Source organism: Clytia hemisphaerica, unplaced genomic scaffold, assembly GCF_902728285.1.
Source record: "Clytia hemisphaerica strain Z4C2 unplaced genomic scaffold, Clytia hemisphaerica genome assembly, whole genome shotgun sequence".
NCBI classification, from domain to species: Eukaryota; Metazoa; Cnidaria; class Hydrozoa; order Leptothecata; family Clytiidae; genus Clytia; species Clytia hemisphaerica.
The window spans coordinates 19,354-30,462 of record NW_027104405.1 but is presented as its reverse complement, the minus strand read 5'-3'; the positions used below and the strand labels follow the sequence as shown (position 1 = coordinate 30,462).

At 35.7% G+C, this 11,109-nt stretch overlaps 1 protein-coding gene across 1 annotated transcript; it reads right to left on the bottom strand.

Moving 5' to 3' along the window:
- Nucleotides 1-1,770: 1,770 nt before the first annotated feature.
- On the bottom strand, nucleotides 1,771-8,732 carry LOC136819981 (uncharacterized). The gene is made up of 6 exons (XM_067076214.1): nucleotides 8,642-8,732; nucleotides 8,210-8,318; nucleotides 5,956-5,991; nucleotides 5,197-5,550; nucleotides 3,086-3,166; nucleotides 1,771-2,033 (listed from the first exon to the last, which is right to left on the bottom strand). Exons 2-6 carry the CDS (start codon nucleotides 8,295-8,297, stop codon nucleotides 1,909-1,911), a joined length of 684 nt encoding a protein of 227 aa, XP_066932315.1. The 5' UTR covers nucleotides 8,298-8,318; nucleotides 8,642-8,732; the 3' UTR covers nucleotides 1,771-1,908.
- Between the last annotated feature and the right edge of the window lie 2,377 nt (nucleotides 8,733-11,109).

Below are 11,109 nucleotides of genomic sequence, written 5' to 3'. Positions count from 1 at the left end.
TACACCGTTTATGGAGGCCTAAGAGTAAGAAGCGTGGTTCTTTGTGAGTGGAAAGGTGGACATTGTAAAAATAATTGCCATATTTCTAAAAGATTTTTCACATTCTATGTTCAGAGGCTACCAAAACAAATCGAAGAACGAAATGAGAAGCTGAAGGAAGAAATGATGGGTAAGAGAAAATTTTTTACATCTATTATCAGTTTGTAGATCATTTCGATCACGCAATTTTCAACTAAAGTCGGTTGCAAAAAAACTAGACAACATGCAGGGGTCACACTCCGGAACTCAGGAATTGTTGGTACTTTTGACTAGAAATTTTCACTAATTGTAGATAGTGACCACGGCAGTGTGCGAAATTTCAATTTGTTCACGGGTGTGTTAGTCTATTAAACTAGACGACTAATTCAGACATAGTACAAATAAAGCAAAAAGTAAAGGAGGGAACAATTTTAGTTTATACAAACTAAATCCCGTAACAATAATCGTATATCATATAACGCATATACTACTGTATTACTAGACTATGTTATAGTCTAAGACGAATCACTATCTAAGAAAAAAGCCCAAAGCNTCTTAGGGATATGCTATCTCGACAATTTCCTACTTAGCAAATGTTATCTCGACAATTTCCGACTAGGCTGATGTTGTCTCGACAATTTCCAACTTAGCAAATGCTATCTCGACAAGTTCTGACTTAGCAAATTTCATCTCGAAAATTTGCTAAGTCGGAAATTACCAAGATAACATTTGCAAAGTCGGAAATTGTCGAGATGACATCAGCCTAGTCGGAAATTTTCGAGATAACTTCAGCAAGTTGGAAATTGTCGAAATAAGCGTGTTATCTTGAAAATTTCTCAGTTAAGACCTGCTGATCTCGATAAAAAATCAACTATATCCACTAAAAAGTCCTCTATATCGTTTTTTCAGAGCTTTTGATTCGTTTAACTGGTTTTGGGTTTTATTTACTTTGAAATTTCGTCAAACTTTAGGGGTCAAGGGGCTTGTGGCGTCAGTTTTTGGGTCCTAAAAAAATTTCTTGTGAAACCCTTGTGAAAAAATCTTTAAATACTTCATTCTTTGAAATAGAAACCAGGTTTGGTTGCGTCGCATAAAAGATGTCGCGGGTCCTAAGAGTTTGCCTACTATTATGTTCAGAGACTTTTTTACTGAATCTTTCTTACGTGTCCGATTTGTGATTTGATTGGACGATTGTCATGGTTACTTTAGTTCTCGCTGAATGCACCTTGAATGAAATTGGGACCTGTCTTCGTCACACCATGACATGTAATAGCGAGGTTATGTATCTGGAATTCTCTACGGCTACGGTTAGAGTGGCAAGTGAAGTGGCCAGTAAGGCAAATAATGGCGGGTGAAAGCAAGTTCGATATTTGACGTACGGCATTATGTCGACTTTGCTTATACGGTGTTTTGGTGTTTTTCCCGTTCAGAGCAAAGTAGACAACGACATGTCACCTTTGGTGACGGTTCGTATGGGCAGTCCCGCAACCGTAGCCGTAGAATATCTCCGATACATAATCTCGCTAATATTCATACGTTACGGTGTGATACTCACCGTACATTTTTAAAGCATTTTACCTGTAAATTACCTAAAAGCTCTCACGAAAGTGCCACAAATTTCCTCGAGGTTTATATTGCTTGCTAGATTTAGGCTGGGTTTTATTTGTAACCAAAGAATACCATAAAATTATTTCAGGATGATTTTCCCCAAAAGGTTAAGAATATCCGTGATGAAATTAAAAAACACCAGTCTTATAAAAAAAATCGTGTAAGAGATTCTCTTCCTCAAATTTGACAAAAGCAGCAGTGAAAAGACTGAAAATGAAAGTAACAACAGTTATAATGATATAATGAACTACGGTAAAATACTTTTAAAGAAATTTACAGTATTTATAGCTCATCTTTTTTTTCTTGATCAGATGTGGAAAGTTTTTTGATTTGGGCCATGACTCGTTCCATGGAAGCAGGATCGTTGATGTCAACATTGAGATGATGCAATGCTCCTTTCTCCACATCTTTAAGAGAATGGAATGTATCTTATGAAAGAACTGATATAAAAAAGAGCTAGCTCGTGTCTTAAGCCTTTGGAGGGTTTACATCTAGGAGAGAATCGATTGAAAAATACAATGGAACTACAGTATCTGGCCCCCAAAACGTCTATCCAAATTGAAATGTTTCTAGTGAAGTCAGAAAATAGGGAAAATTAAAATTTTTTCTTGTGAATAAAGCTTCAACATGTCTAATTTCTTTCCCAAAAAATAATTTTCTTAGAATGAAGGTTTTTATGTGATTTTTTTTTTCAGTCAAAGTTGAGTCACATTTTTCTAATGGCTCCGTAAAAGCAGGTTTTTTCGAAATATCGTAATCAAAAAGCATAGCACCGACATCAAATTAATATCAATAGGTTGGAAGGCAATGCTTTACGCTTTAAAAACGTCAAAATTTACTTTTCTCTTTATCTTCATAAAAATGGTTGTCAAAACGGAGGTTAGTGGCCCCCAAAACGTCGATTCAATTAAATTGAAATTGTTCAAAACCCATCACTTAAACCAGCTTAAACCTGTCTCAAATTAATGACACGATGAAATAATTAGTTTTTTGATAATTTTGCAAAAAAGATTCATACCAAAACAATAAATGCTTCAGGCCAGGCTGAGTGCAAAATCCCGTGCAAAATACTAGTAGTCTCTAATGCTAATTTTATCGTGAAATATTTCGAATTCTTTTGAAAAACTTTGAATTAACGAGTTGGTATGTTCGTAGTTGGTATATGTTTATACTTTCCAGAGTTACCCAGTTTTTAGGGGTTAATTTCCAATCTTGTTTGACTTGACGGTTTTGGGGGCCGTCTCCGTTTTGGGGGCCATATACTATTTCTTCTAATTCATCATGTTTTCTGTTTACAGAAAATCTCATGTCCAAAGTTTTAATTACGTCAAGAGCTATTGACATATTCTTGGTAGAACAAAAGCTCGTATAGAAAAGAATACGGTGCCACGATCACTTATCGTTATCTCTACTCGGGTGATATCCTAATTGAATTGGACGAATTTGAGGTTAAACATACCTTTCTTAGATTTCTTGGTTGTCTTTTTCTTGTTTTTCTTTCCTGATTTCTTTGAAATGGTTTTTCCACTTTTCTTCTTTTCTAAACAAGTAGAGATTGAAAAAAACCTTTTGCGCAAATTGTCTGATGATTTCGAACCTATGGTTAAGCATTTTGTATCAGTGAGCCGGTCACACCCACCCCGTTTGATAAACCGGTGAAAAAAATTGCTAAAGAGTCTAGCGGTAGGGCAATGAACAAACCCGGTTTAAAGTGATTTATTTCCTATACCAGCGAGAATTGAGCTCAAACTTCTCTCCAGTGAGTTTTTGAGATCTAATCAGGTAGAATTAGGTCATAAACCACTAAAACCGGGACAAAAATGGTGTAGAGATGAAATTTTGCACATACAATCCGTGCCATAATATTTTTGCACTTTTGGCTAATTTACCATTTTTCGAAAATTGAAGTTCGAGCGGAATTGTCAATTTTAGGCCCTCAACTTGATTTCATCGATTATTTCGATCTGGGAGGGATTTATTGTTTTAGGCTATATTTCAAGCCCTACTGGACCATTTTTGAACTTTTGGATCCTCAGATCCTAAGGTCCTAAGTCTTAAGTCTAGCGTTAAAACTCAGAGTTAAAACTCTACCCTTCGAACCTACTTTAGAGCATACAAATCGATTGTGGTTTTCAAAACCCCGGTGAATTTCCCTTTTGTGCCAAGTATTTTGTCCCGATGTCTTTGAAAATTAAAAAATGCGATTCTGCTCTGCGGGGGTCTAAATTAGAGGAAAACCCCTTTGATGTGAAAATAACCCTTTTCCAACCATTTTGAGGCATTTTCATTAGGTCAGAATCAATTTTTTGTGAAATATTTAACTTTTTGAAAAGGTGCAATTTACGAAAAGTCAAAAAGGTGAAAATTTCAGAAAATTTTGACTTTTTTTCAAGTTTTAGCCCCTAAAATTGACGAAAGGGGGATTTTGAGCCCGAAAAATTGCTTGAAACTTGAAATTAGACCCCCCGCTGAGCAGAATTTGGCATTTTTCAGTTTCTGAGACAATCCGTGCCATAATATTTTTGCACTTTTGGCTAATTTACCATTTTTCGAAAATTGAGGTTCGAGCGAGAATGTCAATTTTAGGCCCTCAACTTGATTTCATCGATTATTTCGATCTAAGAGGGATTTATTGGTTTCTAGGCTATATTTCAAGCCCTACTGGACCATTTTTGAACTTTTGGATCCTCAGATCCTAAGGTCCTAAGTCTTAAGTCTAGCGTTAAAACTCAGAGTTAAAACTCTACCCTTCGAACCTACTTTAGAGCACTTACAAATCGATTGTGGTTTCAAAACACCCCGGTGAATTTCCCTTTTGTGCCAAGTATTTTGTCCCCGATTGTAGGTCCAGGAACATGTCAGGAATCACCAAAAAAAGCCCCACCCCCAGGAAGATCGAAACACCCTCAAATTCATAATGGCGGACATGGTACTTTTCTCTACAATTAATCAAGGGAGTATGTTTAAACCAACCGTTGGCGAGATATAACGATTTTAAAATCGAAAAAAGTGCTGACTCAGCAAAAATAAGCGTTTTAAACGATTTTAAAATCGTTATATCTCGCCAATGGCTGATCTAAACATATTAAACCATATATTTTTCTGAAAGCCCGTGATCAGGGCTACATGATGAGCATGTCGATGTTCCAATTTATTATTGCTCTTAGTAAAAATGCTAACGTAATCAAAATCGTCATTTTTTGGACTTTAGCTGTCATATCTTGGGACCACGTGGTCCAAATTTCAAAAGTGACCCCATTTTCTTTATATACTCATCAAGAGGAATCTCCCTGTCTTGACATTTGAAAATCATTAAAAATGAGTTATCCCCCTTGATTAATTGTAGAAAAAGTACCATGTCCGCCATTATAGATTTGAGGGTGTTCCCATCTTCCTGGGGGGCTTTTTTTTGGTGATTCCTGACATGTTCCTGGGCAGTTATGCAATTCTACCTGACTAATCTCAAATCTAAGCCCGGTGAATTTCGAACTTTACTAGGCCACTGAAACAGGGGTGTTACTAAGAAAGGATTCGTTCATTGAATGACTATTCTAGAAGTATATGTAATACCTTTTGGTGTCATCTTGCCAGTAGATGGGTCAATTTGAACAGAGGCGTTTTCTTTCAGATCGATATCAGCGTGCTTTGAAGGTTTCTTCTCCTCTTTAGTATCAATTTCATTGCAAGCCCCACTCAACGTCCTGCAAACGTATTCTGATAAATCTTTCTGTTCTCTTATCAAAGCTGACTCAATTTCCTCTTCGTGTCTTTCCAAAAGCAGTTGACAAGCTTTGACAGTTTTGGGAGGCGAGTATTCGTATGCAACAAATCGGTTTGCTTCACAAATTGTTTCCAAAATATCTTGAATTTTCGATGCACGGTTATCTTTCGTTATTCGCCTTTTATTTACAAGCTTCGTGGTTTCTACATTGAAAAGAAATATTTTACCATCGTTTAAAATGCATAACACCATCACACCAAAATATTTTTATCAACCACATATGTACCTCTTTTTGCCAAAAAAAAGCCAAATGACGCAAACCGCTCGAGAGAACTCTTTATTTTTACAAACGGTCAGCACTTTATATAGATTCAACTGTTATTCTCTACGAAGCAGCTTTTTGTGACTTTACAGGAATTGACTATAAACTTCTATGGTCAGTTAGCATTCCAAATTTAAAGTGAAAATGATATTTCTCAATCTCAATTCCAAGATTGAAAAATTCTAATAATTCATGACCAGATATATCTAATAAGTTCTACACTGGCTGTAATAATCCTACCGGATCTTTAAGAAGGGGGTGTAATGCATACAAATAACTACAGTACCTTTGATCGTTGCCAAACATCCGAAGCAGTAAAGACCTGAAGAATAAAAGACTTCATAAATAATTCATCACTTATTAAAACGAATGGTATGGCTCATTTAAAGGCAAAGAATGGCATAAGTGTATATACATTTCTAGTTTTACAACTCTTATGTGTAGGGTCGACTCCTCATAAAATGTAACAGTACTTCAAATGGTTGATTTTAGAGGATCTATTCTGAGCTTCGTTGTTCCCATTTTCTGTCAGATGACTTCGTCTGGTGGCTGGGAAAAAGTATTTTTTCTGAGAATATTCCAAATCCAAAATGGTACAGGCAGAAGACCCGGGGGAAACTTGGGCGAAAAGGGATGTGCCACTGGTCAGGGTACCTGTTTTCATCTCCATGAGTCCAAGATAGAGCCGCAAAAACATCAAAAATAAAACTTAAGTCCCTTCGAAGAGTTCCTTTTTGGGGGAATTTGCAAAAAAGACATGGAAAATTTTAAGAAAGTTTTTGAAGTTCAGTCCCATTCAGGGTCACTTAAAAAAAAAAAAGAGATCCGGGTCCGTTTTCGAATTTCGGCGGCAAACTCCCATCGGTCGGCAAGGGTAGAAACCCCCCCCCCTTAGGGGTGGAAAAAGATAAACTTCTGGTCCAAATTGAGGTACAAAGCAAGTTAATTTATAAGCTAAAAGGAATGCTGGTCAAATCCAAAGTTACGAAGATTGAAAGTTTTTTCATGGCGTGATGGCATCTCTTTAAAATTCAACTCAAAAACGTTATAATTTTGGAACTAATTGACTAAATTAGGTATAGAATAATATTCGATGCTTTTCCCTCATTTTGATTTCCACGTCAAATTAAAAGCTTTGAAAATCATTATCGAAATTAAATGTCAAAAGACAAGGTGATCAGGTAGCCCCGGGCCACTTATAGCTTTTTGATAGACTGGATGGCGCTGATAAGTGGCCCGGTGTAATTTGCAGTCCATTTTTCGGCTTTGCGTGAGGATTCAGTCCCTTTATGGACAAAAACAAGCAGAAAACCATGATCAATTAAATATTTCATTTTTAAATCGAGGAGGTATTTTATGTTTTTATCATAATTTCCGCATAAACTTTGATGGTTTTTTGGAATATATTTCATTGTTTTGGTATACTTTTGCATAATTTTTGAAAACGAAAGTGAAAAATTTCAAGATTGCAATATCCTTTAGTCTACTTTATTGGACACAGCACCATCAAAATCATCAGAAAGCAAAATTCAATTTAGAAGAAGGAATGCTGAATTTCATATTTTCATCAGCTTCTAAATGTTCTTGCAAAAGCTTCTAGATTTGTTTGGCCTTCATATATGTCCTCATAAGTTGTATTAGAGAAGTAGTTCTCAGTAGTGACCCAGATAATTATATCATGATTTTGAGGTGCTGTTCGTGGTTTCGCTAAATTAAATGCTTTTGACAAGCGAGATACTTGCCAGACACGTTTTTTAATGAGAATATCCAAATCTTTTGTAAGTCTTTAAATGTTCTTAACTTTTTGAGTTTCAAGCCTAAAACTGTTTCTGAGTATTTTGTTCTAGAGTGCATTAAGCCATTGTCATATCTGTCCACCTGTACAGAGTAGACAATAATAGGTGCTCTATTATAAAAAGGAATTTTCTTTTTGTAAACAATCTCCCTATATTATTGGAATACTGCAAATGAAGCTGACAATATATTGCAGACACCTTTTCAATATATTGTCGGCACTCAGCAATATATTGTCAATATATTGCCTGACAATATATTGTGTAGTGTATGTAGCCCTTTACACTTTTTAATAAGAACAATTTTATAAAAACAATGAGGCTCAAAATTGCCAAAAAATAAGAACAATTTAATGAAGAACAGTACTAGCTTAAAACTACTCATTTTCAAGCAATTTATAGATCAAAGTTAGCAAGAAATGGGTATAACGCCTAAAATACCTCAATTACACCGTATGAGTAAGAACAATTTCAGGCTCAAAGTGCCAAAAAAATAAGAATTATTTTGCTCATGACTTGGGATTTGGAATCCATTATTTTTGAGCAAGAAAATTCAGTGGGGATGGAAAAAATAGCACAATGATTTGCGGTGAAGATTGGCTTATCTGATTATTTTCAGCGGTGAAAAAAATTAGAGTAAAATTTTCCACCGGGGTCGATACTTTGGCCAATCTTTCCAGTGGAGAGGGTTTCTAGAGGAGCTGTGAGGGGGTGTCTAATAGTACATTTATTCTTCTCAATCCTTACGTTGAGGTATGTTTGATGGTAGCTTCGCGTCTGCAATACCATTTTGTATCATGGATGACAAAATGAATGCAATTGGAAGTAAGAACATCACGTCTCCAAGATGGTATTTCTAGATCATTAAGAAAATGTTCCAAAAATGAAGAAATGTTTCCTTTCATAATCCTACACAATTTTACAAAAATAGTTAGTTTTTCTTTCCAATTTTTGAAACTTCCATATTCTCATTACTCGCTCTCATCCAGCATCCTAACAAGTTACAATAGAAGACAATAAAAGTAATTTTTAATAAATCTTAAAGTACACAGACTTAGATATTAGATTTCGTATTGCTTACAATCTCAACCACGGGAAATTCTTTGCTATTAAAAGTCGATTGTCTTCTATAATGCTAAGGACGGTGACAAAGAAAAATAGTGCAAAGTTCAAACTTACCTTGTGCAGCTTGTTCACGTCGCTAAATATCTTTCAACGTGTCTCTCGTTTACACTTACACAGTGTTTCATGAAGACAGTCTACTCTTGGTCAGGGAGAAAGAATAAGCAAATAGTAAAATAAACAAAACACGTATTTAGTTTTGACAAGCTTTGAAATAGAAGGTTACTATATCACTCTTAATGTCAATGATTTCAGGGAGGTGTCATATTACACGCAAAGTATTTTTACAACTAACCTTCCATACATTAAATCTATCCATCATCAGTCTCTGCGTGAATTATTCATTCGCCAAGAGTAAACAGCGGGTAAACAATCACTCTGCCTTTAGTAGGTAGATTTCTTAGAAAATTGCACAAAAATAATATATTACAACATGGTGAATAGAAGAACAATTTGAAAATACATTTTTTAGACATAACACTCAAAAAGTTAAGAATACATCTTAATGGAGTGTGATTAATTACGTGCGTCCCGTGCCCTCGTGCTCTCGTGGGTCGTGCCTTCGTGCCCTCGTGGGTAGTTCGTGGGTCCTCAAAAAAGTTACGTGGGTCCTGAAAAAAGTTACGTGGGTCCTGAAAAAAATTACGTGGGTCCTGAAAAAAATTACGTGGGTCCTGTAAAAAATTACGTGGGTCCTGAAAAAAATCCCTGCCTATTTCAGAAAGTTCTTATAATTAACACTATATCCATCACTTATAATAAAAACCTGAATAGTTCGGTTAAATAACCCGAAAATAAATTGTTCTGCATCTGTTGACATAACAGATAAATTTAAGGGCTCTGACCATAGCGAGCCTAATCGTTTGTGTTTACAAGATTTTGTAAAAAGTTTTCGACAAATTTATACAAAGCCTCCCCCTTCGTGGCATCGAACCATCGACTTTTTGCACCTCAACTTAACCAAATTTTCTATAATAATTCTGGGATGCCAAGTATATGTTTTTCGGACCCACGAACTGTACCCACGAGATTTTCTTTCGGACCCACGAACTACCCACGAGATTTTTTTGGACCCACGAACTATCCACGTAATTTTTTTCGGGACCCACGAACTACCCACGTAATTTTTTTCGGGACCCACGAACTACCCACGTAATTTTTTTTGGGATCCACGAACTACCCACGTAATTTTTTTCGGGACCCACGAACTACCCACGTATTTTTTTTTTGGACCCACGTAATTTTTTTTAGGACCCACGTATACCCACGAGGGCACGAAGCCACGGGACGCACGTAATTAATCACACTCATGCAATGCTATGTATTTTTTAAACTATTTTCGTTCAAAAATTTAATTCAAAGTATAATCCCGCCAGAATGGATTTTTTGACAATAGATGTTTGTTCGTCGACTCTTTGGGTTTGATTGAATAGACAGTCTGTGATTCATGTTGAATCTAGACCTGGTAGACCTAGCTTGTAACAAAAGATTTTCAGCCTACAAGAAGACCATATTAAAAGTCAAAAGGGTAAGTAGCCAGTTCAGTTGAAAGCCTTTTGTGAAAACCGAATCGACAAACAGAAAGTATATTGCTATCTTTCAAGAATGAATATAATCAGCCGTGAACTGTTCTTTCGAGTCAAGACAGTGCCAGTAAACGTAGTAGACGATGTTATCGTCCGTTAGAGAAAAAGTAAGCGCGGGAAAATTATATGCACAATAGAGTCAGGCCTCAGGGCAGTTTATGGCAAATATAGTGGCGGGAGAGTTTGGAACAAACTGTAAACACCTCCACCCCGGGCTAACCATCCGTTGACAAATTTTTCCCGCCTTCTACACTATTCCCTTTTTTAGTGATCTTGTGTAGATGATAGGATCGTCAAGTAACATAGATATTGATCTGTAGTTTTCAACAAGGACTGTGTTTTCAAAATCAAATATGGGGTTACCTTTTGTAGACTTATGAACATGGTAAGTACTGTGCTCTTCATGAGTTACAGATTTATAATGATTTGTGGAAAAGGGTAGGAGAAAGGAGTTTAATACCAGTTACCTTGTTACTTTTAATCGTATCATTATTTCAGGGGTGACGTGTCAATATGAGATACTTTAGGTTTACAAGCCTTCACGAGCTGAAACTTTCGAGAATCGTTGGATAAAAATGAGAATTTTTGAACGAAAATTGCCTTAAAAGTGAAAAATATTCAAAAGAATATTAAAGGATAAAAATATCTCGAAAATTTGATATATTATATATATATAGTATATATGGTGAAGATCAGAGATCTGACCTCAAGGAGAGAAAGTGTTGAAAATACTAAATAAAATAAAGATGAAACATAAAAAGGCAGTAATATTTTTATAATTATACGTTTTTTTTCCATTTTTTTGAATTTTTGTAAATATATAAATCAAACCAATCAAACATCCTGTCAAGAAATGAGAATTTTATGCGAAAAGAACCAACAAACCAATAGACATAAAGTTGAAAAAGCCAAGCAGAAAAACACAAACACCAAAAACCA

Coding starts and splice junctions, on each gene's coding strand:
- LOC136819981 (XM_067076214.1), bottom strand. CDS start 8,297: ATGTTCTTACTTCCAATTGCATTCATTTTGTCATCCATGATACAAAAT. Junction 5,551..5,955: donor ATGTTTGGCAACGATCAAAG/GTACTGTAGTTA, acceptor TTTTCAATGTAG/AAACCACGAAGCTTGTAAAT. Junction 2,034..3,085: donor AACCAAGAAATCTAAGAAAG/GTATGTTTAACC, acceptor ATTCTCTTAAAG/ATGTGGAGAAAGGAGCATTG.